This window comes from Trichoderma ghanense (genome assembly GCF_004382785.1).
Source record: "Trichoderma ghanense strain CCMA-1212 chromosome Unknown scaffold_9, whole genome shotgun sequence".
Lineage (NCBI taxonomy): Eukaryota > Fungi > Ascomycota > Sordariomycetes > Hypocreales > Hypocreaceae > Trichoderma > Trichoderma ghanense.
Window position 1 is genome coordinate 762,100 of NW_027395672.1, and position 22,800 is coordinate 784,899.

Consider the following 22,800-nt stretch of genomic DNA (forward strand, 5'->3'; position numbering starts at 1 on the left):
GAGGACAACACTCCCACAGAGAGCAAGCGAATTAAGTGATAGGGCCAACAGCTTCTATTTACTATCAACGCGTCGTCTAGCCCAGACCCGGCGCCAGTGATTTCCCATCAAGGGCCTCACTCTCGATGCTGGCGAATCACCCCCCATCGTGAGATGGAGGTTGCAACCTTTTTAATACCCTTGATTACCCTACCATACCTGGAGTCATATCCGTTTGCCTCATAACCATTCAGACATTAATACCTAAAGTCGTGACCGTCATGATGAACAACCCATGCCGCCTGAACGAATCGCTATAGCAGCAGACACTTCTTCGTTCTGACCCGTGTTTACCCTGACACCATATAAAAGGGCTTCCAGACGCCCCTCAGCATTGCCCATGACGACTTTTCAATGCATCTGTCTAAGAGATAGCTCAATGCATCTGTCTAAGAGATAGCTCAATGCATCTGTCTAAGAGATAGCAAGCAGTTGAAGATTCAGTCTAAACATAGACAAGTCATCGTCACCTCCCGCTTACGAAAGGAAGGCGGTGGAGGAAGCGACGTTGTTCTTGGCGGCCCATGACTTGATGTCGGCCTCGGAGTTGTCATAAGCTCCAGACAGACCAAACTGGCTGGGGATGCCCTCGACACGGTGAGTGGAGTTGAGGTTCTTCACCAGCACAATCTGGAAGCAGGTAGCAGTGCCCTGTCGGGAAGCAATAGTGGAGTAGGCCAAGAAGTACTCCCAGATCTATAAACCACCAATGTCAGTATATGCAATAAAGACCTCGAAATATCAAACACCTCGAGAATCGAAAAAAAAAAAAAACCTACCTTGAACCATCGCTTGCCGTACTTGGCCTCAACCTTGTCACGGTTGCCCATCCAGTTGCGGTACCACTTCCAGAGAGTAGCAGAGTAGTGGACGCCAATGGTGTCAACGCCCTTGACCTCAAAGCCAGCGCCCTCCAGCTTATCGACGACCCAGCCAAGAGGAGTGGAGGCATCGGCGCCAGGGAAGACATATTTGTTCATGAAGAGACCCCAGATCAGATCCTCGTACTGCCAAGCCTTGCGCAGACCAGCGATCTGTAGGAAGAAGATACCATCGTCATCAAGCATGTTGTAAACCTGGGTGAGGAAAGTCGAGAAGTGACGGACACCGACGTGCTCAGCCATCTCCAGACAGGTGATCTTGTTGTAGCGGCCCTCGGGAACGGGAATGTCACGGTAGTCCATGCAGAGGATCTTGCTCTGCTCCTCGGGGATGCCAACCTTGCGCATGGCGCTGTTGCCCCAGGCAGTCTGGTTGCGACCAAGAGTGATGCCGGTAACCTTGGCGCCGTAGTTCTCACTGGCGAATCGAGCGAGGGTGCCCCAGCCGCAGCCAATGTCCAGCATGCGCTCGTCCTTCTTGAGCTCGATCTTCTCGCAGACAACGGTCAACTTGTTGTCCTGGAGCTGCTCCAGAGTCTCCTCGGTGTTGATGTCAGAGATGATACCAGAGGTGTAGATCATGCGAGGGCCAAGGAACCAGCCGTAGAAGTCGTCGCCGCGGTCATAGTGGTCTCGGACCTGCTCCTCATCTACGTGGAAGAATATGTCAGCAAATGGATTCTTGACATGCTTTGGAAAAAAGAAACAAGATGCGTAGCACTGTGAGAACTCACCTTGAGAACGAGTGTGCATGATAAGCTCGGGGATCATGCCAGTCAAAAAGTACTTGATGAGGCTGACGGTGAAACGGAAGCTAGCCCAGTCGTGGCGGTACTCCATAACCTCGAGGCAGTCACCCTTGAACTCGACATCGCCGTCAAAGTACATCTCGTGGAAGGTCTCCATGGGGATCTTGTTGGTGCCACGGTACTTGAGACGGTCGGCCTCCTTCTTGAAGTCGAGGTAGTACTCAACAGGACGGCCAGGCAGCTTGGCCTTGTCCGATTTGCGGGGGGAGATGGCAGAGACGACGAGCCACCATCCTGCCAGGAGGGGCAGATCAGCGATGAGGGCGAAGAAGACGAAGGTCTTGAGGCCTCCGCCAACCTTCCAGGTCAGCCAGAGAGGAACTCCGCCCAAGAGGGAGAGCAGGATCTTGTTGTTGAACGAGTCGGAGCCCGGCCCCTCAGCGGGGAGGGGAGCATTCTTGATGGCAGGATACTGGACGGAAATCAGTCAGCTCGCCGTTGCTTGTTTCAAGCTCGTGAATGGGGCAATCTGCAGCCTGCCGAGGCGCAGCTGGGCATGCAGCATTCAGGATGCCCAATTGCCAATTGGGAGTCCCAGAACACCAGCTCACCACTGCTATCTGCTATCTGCTGGGTGCATTGGACATACCTTGGTGGTGCGGACGCCGCAGTCCTCGTCCTTCTCAAAGGTCGGGGCGGTGGCCTTGGGAGTCTCGATGAACTCGAACTCGCTCTCGCTGCCCGTGACGCTCGTGGGCTTGGACATCTTGACGGTACTGCCAACGGTCAATTGGCGGTAGAGGTCAAGAATCGAGGGTCAAGAGAATGTTGGTGACAGAGTTGCAATAAAAGGCAGCACGGCTGGGGAGCGAATTCTGGCCAGATGCCCTGTGGCCCCGGGCGGTGGAGCAAAGGCGGTGGGCCAGCGGTTTCGTCTGTCGCTCTGGATTCGCACAGCTCGAGCTCAAACAAGGGGCTTGGGCGGGATCTGCTGGCGATGCGTGTGTGTCCAATGTCGAGCTGCGCTTCCGAGGCATCAAGTTGCTGGATCCGGCTTGGAGCTGAGCTGGCTCGTTGCTAGCAGAGGGGCGGTGAGGGGCAGAAAAGCTGGCCGACGCGTCTGGTACGGCGGGGCGTTGGTATGGTACTTGTTATCAATAGCCGAGCATTAGACATCACGCACAATCTTACCCACAGTACCATCGAAGCAGGCTGGATGCCGCGTACCTTCAGACCAGCAGCAGGTAGCTGCCTTGACAATTGATGGACAATAGAAGGCTCCAGCGCGGAACGAGCCCCTCAATAGCGATTCAGTCGCTGCAACAATGAAGCTTGCTGCGCTTTTCCCCCACTCCGAATACCCTCGTGGCTTAAGCCAGGACTCTTTTCCCAGCAGCGTCCGGACTCAATTGCGCATTATGCCATCTCTAGCAGAGTCTCACGACTCAATTGCACCACCATTGATTCTGATGGAACAATTGATGATCTCCCCGGCACACGAACCAACCAGCGGATCCCTATATTGAATGATCATTGGCCCCAAGTGTCAACTTGCCCCATCAGCTTCGCTTATCTTATCAGGCCGCATCAGCAGTGATAAGCTCAACTTCCCAAACTGTCTCCTCACCCTATGGATTGTTTCTGCTTCTGTGTTGGACATCGCGAAGCCGGCTATCCGTGCTGTCTCAATGGTGGCACCTTGAAACAAGGGTCCTGGCGGTGATTTTCGTCATCAACAGCATCCTCATCATCTTTTGACAACGGCCGTAACTCGCCGTCGCTAACTTGACGCACAGATCCAAGCTTCGTGTAGGAACCTCTCCATCTTAGTAAGTCAAAGAGGAACTTGCCGCTCCAATGCTACCTTCAGAGGATCACCACTGACGCCTTACCCAGGCTCTTCGGATTGCCAAACTCTCTCTCCATCATATCGCCAGCGGCATATTGCTCCGTACGGCCATGTGCCTCGCAACAAGCGACGCATAACCCCGGCTGTACCTGCCAACTTCCCCATTGCCACCTCTTTTACCAGCATGCCGGTGATTTAGATGAAGAAACGCACGGTGATGGCGTCAGCCCCTACACCACGAGCACGGCACCCCGGGAAAACGGGTCACAAGGCAATCCCCCTTGTCTCCCCGTCGCACCCAGATGCGTGTAAGCCTTGTTATCGAAGATTGCCAGGCCATCGGCGATGAAACTTGTTTATCCCGAAACCAGGAGAGGAGAGCAAATACAATGGTTAGTGCGTCTGCAATCAATGCAGAGGGCTGCTCTCGCCGTCTACTGGAGGAACTCCTCGCCGTTCACGCCAGCGGGCCGCCGTCAACCGTGGTCCGGCTGACGTCTGAACCCAGACTGAACACGCATTGAACCCCAGTCCACAAGTTGGCAGGGTAGCAATTGGAGACACCTGCTTGCATGTAGGCACCCGCATATGGAATTCGGCAAGGTTCTGAGTCGGCACGGGGTCGTGTGATGTTCTTTGTGATGGGGAGACACGCCCCAACGTGACCAAAGACCTCCTTTATCTTCGCGATAACTCGTCGTGTAGCATAGGTGTTCAACCGTCAACTACCCACTAGCCGAACCCAGTTCACTGTCCCGAAGCTGCCGAAAACACAAGTGTCAATTCGAGCTTGTCATACAAAATACTTTGTGGGCAAACATCACACCTCAGTGTGTAACAGCAACTCTCGATGATATTCAAGCACTTCATCAGGTGATGGTATTCACTGCAATACCTCGTATTAGAGTCATCGTTCGCGGCTCCACTTACCCGATTGTTCATGCACTCCCGTCAAGGTCCCGTCCTCGCCCCCGGATTTCGGATAGGAAGTCAGGCTCCCAGTCCCAGCAAAGCTGACAAGCGGCCGATCCTGCTCCGCTCTTGTTCACGTACCCCTTACATCCTAGAGGTGTTGCGCCTTGCGGCACGTGTTTTAAGTGACAAGCAACGGGAGGGGGCGTCTGCTTCGGTCCCTAGGAGCAATGGCTCGGACCGCTCCAGGAAGGTAGCATCATGTCGAGGCGAGACTCTCATATCATGCTACCTTCAAAGCCAGAAAGGGTATCTATTACGCCATGCCTCCCAACGTACGTCTGCCCAGGCTATGTCTTGCATGAAAAGCAGGAGAAAACAAAGATGACTCCTCATCAAGTAAGATCCGCAGCATCCACCCACATCCTGTCTCGATGAAACCGCAATTCATTCGATATCGGAAAGTATTATAAAGAAAAAGAGAAGAGTCGTCTCTATCATTTGTAATTAATCGCTTTCTATATCGTAGCAGAGCTCCCTCCAACTATGTACCAAAACGCTGCAAGACAAGCTTACCACTAGACGAGTCCAAGCAACTACAGCATCACCCATAAAAGTCTCTCCCAGTCAAGCCGAAAACCAGAACGAGTTCAAACAACTCCATCTCGCTTTTCCATTGGTCCCTTACAACTCACCATCATGTCTCGAGTTTCTGCTGAATTCACATTCCATGTTATCACAAACCCTGCTCCCCTTGCCTTTCCTCCCACAGCTAGTGATATTACGAACTACGACAACAGCCCAACTCATACTGAAAGGCGTGCAAAAAGTCGTCAGCAATCATATAAGCAAAGAGAAACAAAGAAGCTTCGGCGAACAAGCGATTGGGGCCTCACGCCCTCCCATGCCCCTGTCGCGGTCCCGTCCAGTCATGGTGTAGTTCGAGCTTAACGGGCGCGGCAAGACTATTTCCTCTGCCTTATTCCCTTTTTCCCTTTCTTCATCTGATTAGACTACTACAGCATCAGGGTAATATGGAAACCAACTACGCCAGGCGGGAAATGCGACTGAAGGCATCAGCAGTCTCAGATGCTCAAAGCCCTAATACTAACATTGGCAAAATAACAGGATCGAGGGTAGATACTTAGGTAGAAGATCTCACCTACCAAGGCACTTACCGGGTACTAAGTTGCTTGGTACCAGATACGTAAGGTGCCTACCCAGGGAATCACCCCGTCCTCCTAGTATCCCCTAGACATCTCGACAGAGCTCAGATAAACATGCGGAGTTAGTTTCCAGGGCACAACAAAGGAAACATGCCTACCTCTCCTGTCCAATCTTCGTCATGTCGGGGTCTTCTCTTCTCTACCCGCCCTTCCACCGTTAGGCCGTTCGTAAATCAGCAAATAAGCATTAGCCCGGAACGCGGGAGATTTACTTCGGCGATTACCTCCCAGGGCCTCTCCTTGCCATGGGGATACTGAACGAAACACCCGGGCAAGGGCTCTCTTCTTATGGGCAATGCTGGGTTAACTGTTGCCTGGCGTAGTGATAACTTTCGCCAAGCACTTATGTTATGCTCCAACCTCCTACAAGCAGGGGCATGACTTCAGTTGCTGCTTTTGTTGAACCCGACAAGAAGATCTGAGACCTGACAATGGCCAGTGGCAGGGCCACGTGAGAGCTCTATATTGTTCATGGCAAAAGCGGTGTCTCCAGAACACCGGCCAAGATGGTGACGGCTCTTCTCTTGTCTGGGTAGGAGCCTAGCACAAACACATATTGAGCTTCGTGTAAACGCCAACAGCTTATTGGTGCCTTTTGTCTCCGTCCGCCGGAGCATACGTACACTATTAGGGCAGGTCAAAGTATCTTCGGACGAACCCAAAACCTGCCAACAACTCCCCAAGAGCCTCCATGCTTCTCCAACATCTCTCATCTCAGCCGCTAGCGCTGCGTCGGACAAGGGGGGGGCAAGCGGCTCATCGTTAGAAAAGCCACCCATGACCCAGCTTGACGGTTCGGCTCGGGGAGGGGGTGCAGCTAGCAGGACCGGCCATGGAACAAGGCACATGGGAACATAGGTCAGCCGGGACCTTGGAGCCAAAGAGCGGTTCCCTCGTGCGACTCTGAAAAGAAGGTGGTTGTGGCGTATCAGGGCTGCATGAAATGCATGTCAGATTGTCGATGGACTAGTGGTGATGCAAACCACGCCTGGTGATGGGACTTCCCTGCTGCGGCTCCCCCTCCACAGGAACACCATATCGGTTTGATCACCAGATGTCCCCGTGCATCGACATCGCCCTCCACATGGCTTACGCTGTTATATTTAACTGCGTGCAGGTTAAGCGTTTTGCCGGTGCCGCGGTCATACCGCATTCGTTCATTGTCTCGGCAGTTGGCGAATGCATATTGAAGAGCCTGTCCGGCTTAGGCCGTGTAAGCAATTTGCCCCGGAAGCATCTGTAGTAGGCCAATCCTAAGCATGTTCGCTCCGTAGTCGATTTAGCCCTCGTCTTACCTTTGACTATCACTTGGCCTGTTAGTTGCACTTAGGTCAGCTGAGTTCTTGTCATATATGATCTATAGGAAATGGTTTGTTTTGAACTCGTGTCCTCTTGCGATTGAGCCTCACGACGGGAAACCGCTGAAGAATCAGGGCGTTTCGGAGGAGTGATCGTGGCGTCAGAGTTCGATCTCTTCAGATCGACGACATTTGCCCCGTAGTCGACTTTCCAGAGGCGAATATGTATATGATAAACCACCAAGTAGACAAAGGATGAATATTATTTGGCACATGTGTCTGGGAAACGAGGAAACTTCCCGCTGTGACGAGGCGCAGCCTAGCCAGATTATGGAAGCGGAGTATCATTCTGGTAGTCAAAGCGCATTGTTGCATGCTACGAATGCGTCGACCTGTGGTGGACTAGATATGACCAGTCAACTTCGTCTGAGTCGTGTGTGAACACTTGGGTGCCGCGGAAGACTGGAAGATTGCGCCAAGAAGCAATAAGCATGGAAGTACCCAGATTGCCTAGCAACCATTCCATGTTCCTGATAAGTACCTATAGCTCTTCCAAGTTGATATTGTGGGAGGCATCGATGCCGTGCAAAACACGCCGACCAACGACATGGAGTTGGGCCCAACGCCGTGGTCTTTCCGGCCTGGAATAGGGGAAATACAGTAGGGCCACACAGGGGATGGATGTATGGTGCCACGCCTGCGGAGACACGGCTCAAGGACGAAAATTCGGGTGGCGCCGGGCAAAAGGTCCAGGTTTCCATGTCGAGGAGAGACGGCAACGGTCAGGGCCAGGAATACGCCCAAAGTGTGCTGAGATGCGAGAAAACAATCAGAGTGGCTCGGCACAACGGGCGCGCTGCCACTTTGAATTCCGTCTCAGCCCTCGTCCCTGACCGGGGCTGCCAACGATACCAATACCCTTGGGACGGCTCAGTGGTCTCCCTAAACGTGTGTGTAGCCTCCTGACCTCCAATCCCTTTCATGGAAGCGAACCAGCGGGGAGAGATCCCTTGCCGTGGAATCGAGCGGAGGCCAGATCAACCTCCCGAGGGGGGGGTACCAAGCCAGACGTCGACAGAGTTGGCATGCTATCGGCCAATTAACTGGAAATTATAAGGGTAGAGCGTGCAGTATGACCGGGCGAGCTGATGTATACGCCATATTCGTTGGTAAACGACTCGGATGCGCGGTGCCGTTTAGCCTTCAGTAATTGTTGTGAAAACAAGCTGCTGAGACTTCCATCCAGTAAAGCACCATCGAGTCTAATCTTTGAGCATCACGCGGCCTTGGATATAAGCCATACATAGTAGATACTTGACTGGACTGCAAGATGACGCGGCGGTGTGGTGATGACGATGTCTCTTCGTGGGCGAATCCCCCTTTCAGGATCAGCACTGAAGCGCGGGATGCTCCGTTCGTGAGCAATTGCGTAATGAGCGGCTATTTGGTGCACGCGGGCATGATGGTCGACCAATGTTCCGCGTCCCTCTCGAGAAACCCTGCTCCATTTCAACAGCACCATTCATGGCGAGTGGCAAGGAACTCTATCAATGCAGCATGAGCATGTGTCTGCCCCTAAGAGTACATTCGTCTTCACCAAGGACAAAGCTTGTAGCATCGCTCCGAAAACAATCCGCGGCAGCCTGAAGATGCACCAAGACGAGTATCGGCATATCATAGGGGCGAATTCGGCGGCATGGCATGATTGAAGAAAGGCGGTAGTTGCGAACTTGAGTCCATATTGCGCCACGTAGTCAAACCGAGCGTGGCGATCATCGCCACAGCCGTTGTATACACTCAACGCTGCATGCATTCTAGGCAGCCGCATGAATTTGATTGCAAGGAGCTCAGGGCCTGCGGCATAGCAACTCCCCTGTGGTCATCGCCGTGACGGAGATGCGACGGCTGCGGCTCTCGCGGACTAAGGGCGTGGAGGAGTGGGAGACTTAGCACACCTCCATCTATCCACACCGAAGCGGCAGTTCGGGTGTCCGAGATCTGTACTTATGGCGGCGGCAACAACTTATGGGCGTACAGTTCCGTTCTGTGTGATTAAGAAGGGGCCTTGGGTGAGGGTCTGGCGGTGCTGCAGGTAATACTACCAGACCGCACCAAAGCCGGCGGTACGGACTGTTCCGGGATCGAGTTTGCGAGGCAAAGGCGTGAAGGAAAGTTCCGCGCCCGATTGTGACGTCGTTGCTCACCAGGCCTAGGGTCAGGTCTAATCACTGTGGTAGGCTAAAGGCATACGAATGGTGCTCGTCAGATGTATTTTGTCGTTGGTTGTTAGCCTCTATCTCTTCTGTAGGCATGATTCGGGTAACAAACTGTGCCCTCGAAGAAGCTGAATTTTCAGGGATCAAGGTAGAGCGCTGACTTGGTACTTTCGTAAGCCCAGCATGTAACAAATGATGGTCAACGTAAAGGTCGGTCCCGAAAACAAACAGAACGAGCCTTGGTCCGAATACAATATTCCTTGAGCACGCGGCTTTCCTATCCAACTGAGGCGCCGTGAGGCTGGAGTACGCTTCTGGCTCCAGCTAGACACGCCAGGAGTACTGGAAAGCCCTAATCCAGTCTGTCAGGACAGGGTGAGTCATTGCTGGCGACTAATGCAGCGGAGTAATGCCTCTGCGACTGCATGCTTAACGTAGCCCGAGGTGAAGGCTCTTCGTGCATGAGCACCGAGAAGTTGCGTGGAGGCGTGACGGGCGCGAGCTCTAGAAGCATGACAGAATCCCGTCCCGGCCGGGGAGCTCTGTTCATTGGAGCAGCATGGGTAGCATGCGACCCATCTGATCCTCGCTTGGCGTCTTGCTTGCAGGCATAAAGCCTTCCGTACGGCTTCCATGGCATTTGCGAGGGTCGTCTGCAGTGGACCAGAGCCCTGGACCCGCGATGAGTCGTCGATTGCGCTGCTCGCCTCACATGCCTCAATCTGTCTACTCTGGCATCGACGAGACGGCCATGCCCGTAGGTCAAGATGGCGCCTCCGGCCATTGCCCAGTCTGGGAACGATCAGACGGGGCGCAGGGACTGCAGCAGCTGTCAACGCGCGCAGAGCAGTGCTAGACGGCCAGCGTTGTGCTTGCTCCAGGACTGGCGCACGAGCTGAATGGCCACGAGCCTGCCCAGCTGCGTGCAACTTGCCTCTCCGGGTGTCGGCGTTGAGGGCGCAAAGCTGTATTCGCCTGTTCCCGACAGTCTGGCCCGGCCACCCGCATGCTCTAGTACCGACTCGTCGTAGTTTGGTCAGACAAGCCTCTCTTCCCTGGCCAGACTGTGGCGACGGCTTGAGGCCCAAGGCATCAGCACAGCGGATCAGGCGAGGCCCGAGTCTGATGAGCCGCCGGATATCGTCGTGATGCGAGGGCGCGCGTGAGCCTTGTCGAGGGAAGGAATGTTGAGGCTCCAAATGCCCTGAAGAACAGGCATGTCAGATGGAAGATAGTGGAGGGACAGAACAGCTGGATCAGACAGTACATGGAGTTGTTGATGAGGAAGAGGAGAAATCGAGGAGAAATCCTTTGGAGTTGACCTTATGTCACCTTACTCTATCAAGTTGAGCGTTGGAGCGTGGGAGGAAGGAGGCGAGCGCGGTCCTTCCCATAGCTGGTAATTGCCCAGGCTAGCAGTAACTGCCTTGTTTTCGCTTAGCAAGGCACCAGACCTGTCAAAACTGTAACTGCATTTCTATTTTTCACCCAATATACCTCTCGTGACAGCCTCCCAGTCTAAAGCCTCACTTCGATCATCGTGGCTGTTCGGTGCTCTCCTGCGTTGCTGCTGTCATCATTGTTCCTCCTCCTCGGAATGTCCAAGTCAAGTGACTCAGGCCTCAGCGGCCGCTGGGAAGCACGTCCAGCAGCTGTGTCGTCATCAGAGGCTGCCCCCATTTCCGAACCGCCGACTCTGTCTGCCCGGTTGTCTTCTGCTCAAGCGTCTCTTTTCTGACTTCTGACTTCTGACTTCCTCTTGCGCCTTTTTCCAGCCTCTCACCTCTCTCTTTCGCCACAGTCGATCCCCATCGTCCGCAGCCTCGATCCGCGGCTTCTAGAAAGCGTCGAACCCAGAACGTGGGTGTGAGACATGCAGTGCGCGATGCGGTTCCGCTGTGGAATGGGGGTCAACTTTCTGCGGAGGGGTATCACTGAGTGCTGAGGACTCGCTGGGCCACCCGAAACCCGCTCAAGGCCAGGAAACCCCGGGCCCAGAAGGCCGTGTCGGACCCGGGCGCGACATCGACAATCGCCAGGCTTGGATAAGCGCAGCGAGGGATGAGCTGAGGGGAGCCTGCTCCGTTGTGCGTCCCTCTATAGAGGAAGGGGGGGGGGGGCACAGAGCAAAAGAGCCGAAGACTTCCATCGGCCACAGTCCACAGAGATGAGGGAGCCCTATTGCAGGCGTGAACCCCCTGCCGCACGTTCGATCCAGCCCGAGCCGACTACGCATCGCATCGCATCGTTATCACGCTGGCTGACGCCGAACTACTTGATACATAAGCTGTGACCTCAATGGGAGTCACTAAGGGATGGATAGTCGCTGGCATCGAGAGACGATGCTTCGTATGCCCACAAGATGCAAGTGCAAAACCTATTCGGCAATGGCCACAGATTGCGCCGATTTCAGTCCCGCTCCTTGCTTGCCTTTGAGACAATTCGCAAATCGCGGCTACTTTGAGATGTTGCCGGCGTCATCGGGGGAACATTGACGAAGTACTGCCGGGAAAGTGGCTTGTACCGCGCTCCATTGAACATCACCTCACCGAGCGCTGCTATGCTCGGCAGGGGGGATCCTTTCATCGTCAGGCTCGCGAATGGCCTCCCTCGGCGCCTTTCTCTCATTATTCGGCCGGTATTCGGTAAGGTCGCCTCGTCGCATGGATGGAAGGGCTGCGATGGGATGAGATTGGATGGAATCGAATGGGATGGGATGGATGGATGGTTGGCCATTGAATCGGCGAGACCATTCGCTCCCGGGCTGTTCAGAGGCGTTGATTGCCCACGCGGTATCCCTGCCTACCCATTGGCCAGGCCTGCGAACTCAAGTGCCTTTTAGCTACCACCAGGCGAGCGACGGCCTGTACCGCGGCATTCCGCCGCCTTCCTCTAGTAGGCCTTCCGGTACAGACTTATCCCTTCTGGACCTATCTCTGGAAATCCCGGCCCCGTCAAGGTCGGCTGGTGTGGTGAGGCGACTGGCTGCAGGCGCCGTCGCTGGCTGGCTCGGAATCGCGATGGTGGCTATGAAATCTCAGGATGCAGCATTTATGACAGGCTCTCTCATGAACGTGATCGAATCTGCAACCAGTCTCTTGCAAGCCCTGACCGCAGCGTCTCACCGCCAGCTCTGTCTTGGTATCTAGGCAGTGGAAGTGTGTATGCTGCAGCTGCCGGGAAGTGACACTCGCTCTGACATGCCTCTGAAGGGCGGAGGAGCGAGGGGAGGGTGCGATCTCTGGGTTGAGCGGCAGGCACAGAACGGACCTACGAAAGGAGGGGACCAAGAGGTGGAGGGTGGCCAAGTCCCCTTCGGTCGTATCACGAGAGGCAGCGGACGTACGTGCAAGGCGCTTGGCACGTCTCGATATACGTATTCGGCAGCAATATTGGCGAGCTGAGCACCCTCATCAAGAGACGTGCAGCCAACCCCGTCCCTAATTCGGAACAATGATCCTACCCCAGCATATCGCCCAGAGAGCCGGAACCTCGCATCCTTCGGCCATCTGGGTTCCTATTTTCGCACCCAACCGAGCTGCCCAAGGCCAACCGGTACGTCAGGGAGGCGTGGGGACAAGATGGGTGGACAAGAGTCAAGGAGGGGGTGTGCTGAAGGCTCTCACGCACACATGCCTCCCATTTTCGTCTGTCTCTATCTCTTTTTCTCTTTCTCTCTGCCTCTCTTGGTTATTCCCCTTTTTCGTTTCAGGCGCTCGTCGGCTCTCATTTGCTGCGTTGACTCCCCCTCGTCCTCTCACACCCAGCACACTGACCGCATGCTCACACGCCACGATACGCATACCAGGGGCCCGGTTGCCTGTCCACTGACTGTCATGCCGAGGCGGACATGGACCGTCCTTCTCAACCGTCAATGCTTCGTCTTTCTGCTTCCTTCATGTGTCTGCCTGCACACTCCTCTCACCTGGTCACACTTCCGTCACTTGCTCCTGGTCCGTCTCCTCAGCCCTACTCTCGCATCTGGAGAGTGGAGCATGAAAAGTCGACCCAGTTTACTCGTGTAAGAACTACTACTAGCATACGTCGTGGACAGCCTTGCTGTACGTCGTTCACATACTAGTAAGCGCCGCAGCAGGGTGTTCATGTGGCCTACACGTTTCCATCTGCCCAGATACCCTGTCCTCATTTGTCTTTAATAAATGCCACTGGATGTTCTTTCACTCCTTTTCCAAACTTTAATAAGGCCAGTCACATCCCACGCTTTGTTCGTCACAATCGACAATACATCCCTCATTACACATCTCTTTAGCTCATTGGATACCTTTGCTTTCTTTTCCCCCTTCCCCCCACAAAGCGAAGCCGCCTAAGGAGCTTTTCAGACAAGTCGGCCACCACCAACGTTCGTCCCGTCAGCCTCCTCTGCAACGCGGAAACTACCGCTCCTTTTTTTTTTCAACTAAAAAGGGCCGAGTTAGCGAGGCAGCTAAAGTTTGGACGGGCCGTGATATCACACATCATCTTCTCCGTTTCTATCAAGATGAGAAGCCTCTCAGACGGAGACGTACGCCAGGCCATGCCACCAATGTCACCTTTGCCGTCGTTACGCGGACCAATAGAAGGCGAGGTTGGCATATACTTTGGGACTCTGCCCCCTGGCATCATATCCCTCTCCAATAAGAAGTGCGCTCACGCCGTGACGCACGACTGCCCGTTTCTAGTCGATTCCAACTCCACGCTCTGCACCGCGTGCGCCTACGCGGTTGCTCAGGGCCAGCCATGCCCTTAACAACGGCAATGTTAGGACAGGCCCTCCTGGGGTGGCTTTTTACGGAGACGGAGAGAAAGGGCTGAATCTCGGGAGTACACACGTTCTCTCCTACGACACGTGCGCCCACACACACGACATACACGCAACAAGAGTCTCTCAACCAAAAGGTGCGGCCCGAACGGGGTCCCTTTCGCAACGATGACGTGAAAAAGCAATCGGAAACCAGTCCATCACATTACCAAGATTAAAACGACAGCCGAGCCACGCGCCGGAGCCGCGAGTCCGGCCGGCGATGCTCGAATTCAGTCCATCTTGAGCCCCTTATGCCCGAGGTTCTCTTTCTCAAACACGCATGTGGGCAACGGGGCTGTCAAAAGGAATGCGCAGCAAACGAGAGTGGTTTAATAATGGAGAACGTCCATCAAACGTGCGGGAGCGGGCTGGGGGTCTTTGTTTTCTCTTTGTCATTGATCGTCCCACTTTAGTCGGTTTCATTTCCGTTCTTCTTCGACCCTTTCCCAGCATTTCTTTGGTATACTTTCTTATTTTCCTTTTTTTTTTTTTCACTGTCTATTACTTTGTTCTGTCTCTGTTTGTTCGGGAGTACATACACAGATGAACTTGAGCGTGCAGCGAGCGAGCCTTGACGCGATCATTCTAGACTTGCGTGCGCCTTGCAAAGGGCACAGATATAGAGTGGAGGAGATGACATTTTCTGAGATTGGATTGTGGAGGGGTAACGAGGCATACAATACAGGCATGATGAGGAATAGCATACAATTACGAACAGATGCGGGGACCTGGACAAGACAGGGCCCCTTGTTTCATTTTCATTCTCATTATTTCTCTTCCTTTTTTTTTTCCGATTCCTTTCCGTTTTGCTTTTTTTGCCCTTCTACTATGTGGTGTCGTGTTGTTCATCACGAAGCCACAATGGGGTTGGGAGGGTGTCGTTCCCAATTCGTATTACCAAAGCGTACTAGGTGCAGGGGAGAGTGGACTAGCAAACATATTCTGTCATTCTCCTCCTCTCCAATACAGGATACATCGGGAACAGCTTACATGGTGCGTGATAGACGGGTATATAGGCTTCACTATGGTCGTAAGCCTCGTCGTTCAACAGCTCAATCTTCACACCCGAGCTTCAAGGCTCTTTGGCTCCATTATCCACACTACCTACTGAACAGTTTGTTCTTTCAGCATCGATGGCAGCCCCGTTCGTGTACATTTATTTTACCTTCCCCCCCCCAATAAGCCCCGGAGTTTCAAAGACGCACCTCCTGATCACACTGACAGTCACCAACAATTACTTGCAGGAATTCCCTTCCGGGGCTTCCTTGTCATTGATGACGCCATGTTGGTTAAAAGTTCCAACACACACCTCAATGTGTCCCTTCGACAGCCCTTTTTCCCACGCTCTGTTTTTTCATTCCCTAACATACAAGGAGGTATGTACATATCACCAACAAATCCTAGAGTGCACGTCGCAGCACTATACCACTCTCCATCTCCCAAAGGAGCGAGAGTCCAAGAAACGCATCTATCAGACCGCATCACCAGACAAAAAAAAACGTAGTTATTCGTCAAACTTTCTCTTCCAACCCCCCCTCCCCCTCCCACAAACAAGCCCAGATAGAACACGCAACCACGCATTGTAAGAGAAAGGAAATAAACAAAAACTGCGCCGTATGGTAACAAAAAAAGAGTTCGTCTGATCCTAGTCGTCTTTTTTTTTTTTTTTTTTTTTTTTTTTTTACGTGCAAAAGTCCCGCTCGGGACCGAAAAAAAACAAAAACATGCGCACATGCGAAAAGTCGCTGGTCCTGCCCCCCTCCATTGCCACACCCTTTTCATATAGGTAGGTAAGGCTTTTGTCCTAGGTGCGTTGGGAACTGTTTAGTTGGATCCTTAGGTGACTCTTTTTTTAGTCTCTTTTTCTGTGTTAGTTTGGATCCTTTGATGCGTCCTTTTGGCTCGGCGAATCATTAGTTCTTCTTGGGGGTTTTGTTATGCGCGATGGAGGAAAAGTGTGTTTGTGCTGTGTAAGGTATGTGAGGTGAGCAAGTGCAAAACAGAGAATCCGTCGGATTCTGCCAACCTAACGCGTGTGCAAGGTAAGCCGAACGGCCGAACGTGGAGGAAACGAATGATACGCCCTTAGTCTCTTTCAAGTCCGACTCGCATCTTTTCAGAATAACCACTTTTTAAACTTCGTCATCTGTTTCAACCTTATGCGTGAAGATCATCGGGATCATCTCACTCATGTTCACGTTGCTACCTAGTTGCTTCTTATTACACTTTGGAGGTGCAGATTTCCCACGTGTCGAAAGATTGACTGGTGTGCAGAGCGGCAAAATGATGCACCTTTTCTATATATGACCTGGGCGTTTGTACTAATCGCCTTCAAGAACGTTGGATGTTTTATTTGTTTAAACGCTGTTTCTTCGCCTCGTGTGTCCAGAGATGTTGGTTCGCCTGCGCTTGGCGTGTGACGTTTCATTGATTGGCATTCCATTAATACATACATCTATCCATCTAGACAAGCCCTTCAAAAGTGGCGAGTCGTGGAAGATTCGCAGCTTCCTGTGGCTTTTGAATCCCTTGCGGCTTTTGGATCCCAAACGCATGGCCATCGTTCACATCTTGACTGCTCATCAGGACTTCCCAGACATTGGGCTATTCTAAAGTCACGGCTTGAACACGTAAGACGTGGAATTTTACAACAGTCACGGCAACTAAAGGAAGGGGAGAGAATTGGTCATGGCAAGCCGTCTTTATTTGAAATGCAAAGGTATCTAGAAAGCTTTTTGGTTCATGTCTCATGCCAAACAAGTGCCCAATCATGGCCTATCCAAAAAGCGTTCGCCGCAGCCTGGGCACCGAAGAAAGCCCAGGACCGCATCCATGCGCCCGTCCGGTGCGTCGACAAAATGTCCCGGTCGACAACCACCGGCCCGCTCAGTCCAGAGCGTAGAAGTGAATCCGTTGAAAATGATAAAGTAACCCGGGTATCAACCCAATAACTCATGTGTCATCTATTCACATTGTAATCCACCGGTTGAAATGTCTCCAAGCGTCCTTCCCCGTAGAATAAAGTTGTGCGGAAAGAATGAAAGAAGAGAAGTTGTAAAAAAGGCTACTTGGAGCTTTTGGGGCCAAGCAAGCGAGAAGAAAAAGTTTCGCGCTTAGAAGGCGAGGGCGAAGACGGCGGCGACGGCGACGGCGAGGACACCAGACTGAGCCATCTGCTTGGCAGCACCGCTGGTAGGGACGGTAGGGGGAGCAGTGCCAGAGGGGCCAGAGGGACCCGAGGGGACGTTGCCAGCAGGGCCGGTAGGTTGAGCACCAGTGCCGGAGGGAACCATGACAATGGTGGTGGGAACGCCGGTGCCGATGGGGTTGGTGCCAACAGCAGTGGCAGAGGTCGAGTTGGAGACGGTCCAGATGGGGTAGTTGGTGGTAGGGACAGCAGTGGAGGTCTCGACAGCAGAGGTGGTGATCTCAACAGGCGTGGTCTCGACCGAGGTGGTGGCAGCAGCCTCGGAGGTGCTGGCGGCAGGCGTGCGGTACGGGCAGTTGGTGACGCTCTCGGGGCAATGGGTGATGGTGTAGGTCATGGTGGTCGTGGCCGTCAGAGTCGAGGTGCTCTGGGCAGTGGCAACGGCAGCGCCGGCAGCAACGAGGAGAGTGGTGAACTGCATTTTGACGGTTGGTTGTGTTGAGATTGGAGTCGTAGACTTGAGATCGGTGTGTGTTGGTTGTAGAAGGAGAGCAGTGGGCAAGTGAGCACCGGGCTTGTTATTGAAGAGAAAGTGAGTTGCTTTTGGGCAGTGTCGTCGAGACAATAAGGTTGAAGGAGTGTGGTGAGTGATGAACAGAGGAAGAGAAGATCCGAGAGAGCGCGAGGGGGCCGTTTCCCTTTTGTCTTGAGCATCTGCAGGCCGGGAAATCTCTGACAGTTCCACCAGGGCGACGCCACGTAGGAGGGCGCTGGAGCCGGTCAGCCTGGCCTGGCATGGCGCAGACCATCGAGCGGCTTGTGGCCCCGGCCTCGTGAGCTGGCGTCCAGGCACCGATCGTGATTGGATGCCACCACGCAACCAAAGGCCCGACGGTGGATCGGGGACCGGCATCCCACTGGCCATGTCGCGGTACCTTGCATTAATGGCCTCCCGGAAGCGCACCCTAGCAGCCTGGATCCATTGACCCTCCTTTCCGCTGAGCTATTCTTGCATCCGGGAGCCGGGATTGGCCATGTGCGGTCGTCGAGATGGCTTCGTCGAGAGGACTGGGCTGAAATGCAACCTCAGCAGCCCGGCTGTCATTGGGCAGACAGCACTTGTCAAGAGAAAACTTTTCCATCTTGCCGCCCTCCTGCTCGGGGCTTTTGTTTTCTCCCATCCACGGCCCAGGACTGGGCCACAGTGTGCATGGCTGCATCTGCCGTCACACATGATAATACCTCACCCACTCTCCAGGTCGGTGCGTTTGCTGCAGTCATACCACAACATAACACATCAGGTACCAGCAGCTGGCCCCAGGTCGGTAGCCGTGGCCGGGCATGCTGTGCGCGTTTCAAGCTCACGCCGTCAGCCAGGCCAGGCCAGGGCGAAGAGCTCATTTCGTCTCCTAGCAATCTTGATATTAGCCTCCATCAGCCCCCGGTTCAGGACCGCTGCGGGCGCTTCAAACACAAACAACGGCCAGTGCCAGACAAACAGCCAAAGCGGCCAGGGCGAGATTGGGTGTCTCCAGGCTGTCTCTCCTCGTCCGATGTCCCCACACAGGCAATTTGGAAGCATCTTCTTCCCCGGCCACCGAAAACAAGGACGATACCGTGCTGTGAGACGCTCGATGCCGGCTGTTGATACTGTGTTGGACCAGGAGCAGCAGCTTCTCTGGCCTGCTGTTGGCTGAATCACCGAAACGGGCTTCTCGAACCGTTTGTCGAGCTTCTCGCCAGGGCAGAGCCCTTTGGGCCGACCAACGGCCAGCGTGCATCTAGACGCCACTATTGAGAAATTTTCCTGCTCTATTTCCCTCCTTGATTCTGTGGTGGAGAGGCAGCAGAGGCGATTGCTGAACCGAGCGTTTGGTGTGGCGACGCGATAATAATTCTCGCGGGCTCCGTTTTTGGCTCTAACCCGCGGGGGATGGACGCCGAAAGTCCGATTGCTTAGTCAGTGATCAATCGAAGGGGTACTTGTGCCTCAGGCAGACACAAGCATTGATCCATCATCATTGGTGTTTCACGAGTAACCTTATGTAAGGGCATCTCGTTGTTTGTAGGGGTGTCTTACACAACAGACAACAATCAGATCAGATGTTGAGACAAAGACACAACAAACAGGGTGATGCTCGCTGTTTGCACGCAACTGCTTGTCTGCATCTTTGTCAACGTCCCAATTTCGGCCCAGCCGGTACTTCGTATCTACGGCCCTTGCCTGCCACCAGCCCTGTCACTCCGTCCCTCGTGCCCGCTAGATTCATGTTCCATGTCGTTCTTCTCCCGCTCTTTCACGCGTCCCAATCACCAATAGCAGCTCATTTTGTCCAGAACATACCCCGTAGGCTCAGCAGCTGAACGGCATGCCCCGAGCCATTCATTCTCCATCCCGCGCAGCCCCAGCCAGTAATACGAACCCCCAAATGAAGCTGCAATTTACAGCGCCCTTGCACGCAAATTAAGGCCCGTCCTAGCGCCGCCCATCATCTCAGTCTCCCACTGAAGCTCGACCCCTTTTCTGCCCTGTTTGCCCTGAACCGGTGATTCTGCCGCTTCCTTACAGCGCTTCACAGGCCCTGGCGCCCCTGATTCAGCCACTGTCTAATAGCGACCCCGCCCCCACCGCTTTTGGGGGGCCAGCTTCTCCTGTTGATCCACAGCTGTGAGACGACAGACAAGCTGCCAGACAAGCAACAGCAAACAGCAGCGCCGGCATCGCATCGCATCGCATAGCATAGCAATTCTCCCTTTGTTTCTTTTTCTCCCCTTTGCAAGCTCCTGGAACTCCGACTCTCCAGAGCCGTCCGTTGCGAAACGAGCAAGCAAGACTAGCTGATTCGCTTAAGCGTCTGTCTGTCTGTCTAACTCTCAGTCTCTGTTCTTGTTTGTTTGGCCGCTTCTCTCCAGAGGAACCATGGCGACGTACTCGACCGATCCGGCGCTGTACATCTACACGTCTCTGACAGCGGGCTCGTCGCACATTGTCACCGCCACGTCGCGCCTGGAGACGATCCTGCGAGCGAACCGCGTGCCCTTCAAGGCCATTGACATCTCCACGGATGACAAGGCTCGCATGCTCTGGGGCCGCCGCGCCGGAAAGGACGAGAATGGCCGGGCGAGGAAGTTTCCGGCGCTGGTCCAGGAGGGCATCGTTCTGGGAGTGAGTTGAGCTTGTATTCGAGGTGATGCTCAGTCTGTCTAACCCGGGGAACCAGGACATTGTCGAGATCGAAGAGTGGAACGAGTACGGCGAGCTGAAGCAGCACATCAAGATCTACTACGACGAGACCACCATTCCCGACATTAACCACAAGTACCCCGAGCCGGTCAAGAAGAAGAAGACGGTCAAGAAGTCTGCCGCCGCCGCCGCCTCTGCCGCTGCCGAGGTTGCTGCTGCGGCTCCTCCTCCGCCTCCCCCTGGTCCTGCTCCCGAGACCAAGGTCGGATCGAGTGCCGCGTCGATTACGACGTCAACCCCGAGGGCCAGCATCGACACCGTGCGCTCTGTCATGTCCGTTGCAGATGAAGCAGCGCAGAAGGCTAAGGAGCTTCGCCTGAACGCTCTGCGGAAGAAGGTGCACGGAGATAAGAAGGAGGAGCCAAAGGAAGAGGCGGTCAAGGAGCTAGCAGCGGAAGTGGCCAAGCCTGACGAGACCAAGGCAGAGGAACCCAAGGCAGAAGAGACCAAGGAGCCAGAGGTGGACAAGAAAGAGGAAGCCGACAAGGAAGACAAGAAAGAGCCTGTCAAGGACGAAAAGGAGAACGATAAGAAGGAGGCTGTCAAGGAAGACGAAAAAGAAGCGGATGACGCTAAGAAGAATGACGTCCTGGAGGAAAAGCCCGTGGAGGAAGAGGCCGAACACAAGCCCGCCGCAAAGGAGGACGAAGACGAAGCTCATGATCACGAAAGCGAACCCGAACACGAGGAACATGAAGAACTCGAGGAGGTCAAGGAAGAGGACGAAGAGGGCAGCAGCAACGAACGCAGTAATGATGACGATACCACCGACGATGATATTGACGAGAAGGCGGAGGCACATAAGGGAGACGAGACCGAAAAGTCCGAGCAGACGGCAGAGGGCGAGACCGTCACCACGTCCCAGCCCGCCCCGGAGCCTTCCCTGGACGCCACGGCCAAGCCGGACGAGGCGGGCGACAAGGAAAAGGGCAAGAAGTCCAGCGCCGAAAAGGGCAAAAAAAAAACTTCTTTTTCTTCTTCTGCTTCTAAAGAGGAAAAGCTCCGAGACAAGGATCAGGACAAGTCGAAATCCGCCTCGAAAACGTCAACCCTCGCTTCGTCTGCCAAAAAGCCTGCCTCGTCTCCGTCCTCGGCCAAGAAGCCAGCCGCCGCCTCATCCACTTCCTCCTCCACCATCACCAGAAAGCCTTCCTCGGCTCAGTCCTCCACGGCGAGAAAGGCTTCTTCCTCTACTCCCTCCGCGTCCACTTCCTCCTCAGCAGTAAGATCTACTTCAACCACAAGAGCTTCTTCCACGGCGAGATCTACGTCCACAACAAGAACACCCTCGACAGCAAGGTCCACCTCGACAACAAGAACGCCGTCCACGGCAAGATCCACCTCAACAACAAGAACGCCTTCCACAGCCAGGTCTACCTCAACAACAAGGGCCCCCTCAACAGCAAGGTCCACATCAACAACAAGAACGCCATCAGCAGCGAGGTCAACGTCAACAACAAGAACCCCATCAGTAGCAAGGTCCACGTCAACAACAAGAACATCTTCCGTCGCAAGATCTTCTTCAGTGGCAGCACGGTCTTCGTCCACAGCGAGATCAACGTCAACAACAAGGACAGCCTCCTCGGCAGCGAGATCCTCTTCAACCACGCGAAAGGTGTCTTCGTCTGCCACGGCGGCGCCAGCCTCGCCTTCGTTGACGCGGAAACCTACTACCACTTCTTCTTCGTCGACGCGGTCTTCGTCGACGACACGGAAACCCGCTGCTGCTGCTGCTTCTTCCACTTCAACGGCATCCTCGTCTGCCAAGAAACCTTCTAGCTCTTCCACGTCGCTCGCCTCAAGGCCGAAGGAGCAGACCAAGGACGGGACGTCAAGTACCGGTAAGTCAGACGATGCGACCAAGGCATCGTCATCCTCATGAACGACTCCCTGCCAAGCCGATTACTTTTTCGCAATAAAGTAACAGTCGTTCATATTTTCGTATCTCAACATTCTCTCTCTCTTTTTTTTTCCCCCTAATTTTTGTCATCTGTGTTATGTCTAATGGCGGTCCCTGAAACTATGAAAGGGTAATGGGCAAGGGAAAGGGGGGGAGCGTATCACCTTTTGTGTGCTCACGCGTGTGTCTTTTTTATTGTACGATATCCTGGGTCTGAGGCCTGATTTAATACCTTCTTCTCTAACACTCTATCCCTCCCTTTTTCTTTTTTCTTTTGAACCTGTTGAGGGAAGATTTTAAACAATTTCAGACGAGAGATGCTTTTTTATATTTCTCGGCTTTTTTTCATAGCATTTCTAAATGCGAGAGCTTGTAAAAGCTTAATTAAGTTTGACGATTGTGTTCTTGATATGCGTGAGATTGAGTGAATGATATCAAAGGGGGATAATGAAGGAAGTGGCTTCAATCGAATTGATCATTTGATTATTATATATCAAACCATATCATGATACCCATTTTATACTCCATGGATCCCAA

The 22,800-nt window shown here is 53.7% G+C and overlaps 5 protein-coding genes across 5 annotated transcripts; 2 read left to right on the forward strand and 3 right to left on the reverse strand.

The window, feature by feature from the left end:
* Positions 1–516: 516 nt before the first annotated feature.
* CCMA1212_007342 (Sphingolipid C9-methyltransferase 2) lies at positions 517–2,435 on the reverse strand (the record flags this gene model as incomplete). Its single annotated transcript, XM_073704512.1, has 4 exons — positions 517–735; positions 819–1,570; positions 1,655–2,141; positions 2,319–2,435. The coding sequence occupies 4 exons, from the start codon at positions 2,433–2,435 to the stop codon at positions 517–519; spliced, it is 1,575 nt and encodes a 524-aa protein (XP_073557172.1).
* Positions 2,436–9,550: 7,115 nt separating this feature from the next.
* Positions 9,551–10,439, reverse strand: CCMA1212_007343 (uncharacterized protein; the record flags this gene model as incomplete). The annotated part of the gene is made up of 2 exons (XM_073704513.1): positions 9,551–10,374; positions 10,433–10,439. The coding sequence occupies 2 exons, from the start codon at positions 10,437–10,439 to the stop codon at positions 9,551–9,553; spliced, it is 831 nt and encodes a 276-aa protein (XP_073557013.1).
* Positions 10,440–17,084: 6,645 nt separating this feature from the next.
* CCMA1212_007344 (uncharacterized protein) lies at positions 17,085–17,600 on the reverse strand (the record flags this gene model as incomplete). Its single annotated transcript, XM_073704514.1, has 1 exon — positions 17,085–17,600. One exon carries the CDS (start codon positions 17,598–17,600, stop codon positions 17,085–17,087), a length of 516 nt encoding a protein of 171 aa, XP_073556794.1.
* A 553-nt stretch (positions 17,601–18,153) lies between these two features.
* On the forward strand, positions 18,154–18,767 carry CCMA1212_007345 (uncharacterized protein; the record flags this gene model as incomplete). Its single annotated transcript, XM_073704515.1, has 2 exons — positions 18,154–18,440; positions 18,479–18,767. 2 exons carry the CDS (start codon positions 18,154–18,156, stop codon positions 18,765–18,767), a joined length of 576 nt encoding a protein of 191 aa, XP_073557191.1.
* Positions 18,768–20,039: 1,272 nt separating this feature from the next.
* CCMA1212_007346 (Uncharacterized protein) lies at positions 20,040–22,142 on the forward strand (the record flags this gene model as incomplete). Its single annotated transcript, XM_073704516.1, has 3 exons — positions 20,040–20,285; positions 20,341–21,299; positions 21,356–22,142. 3 exons carry the CDS (start codon positions 20,040–20,042, stop codon positions 22,140–22,142), a joined length of 1,992 nt encoding a protein of 663 aa, XP_073556792.1.
* Between the last annotated feature and the right edge of the window lie 658 nt (positions 22,143–22,800).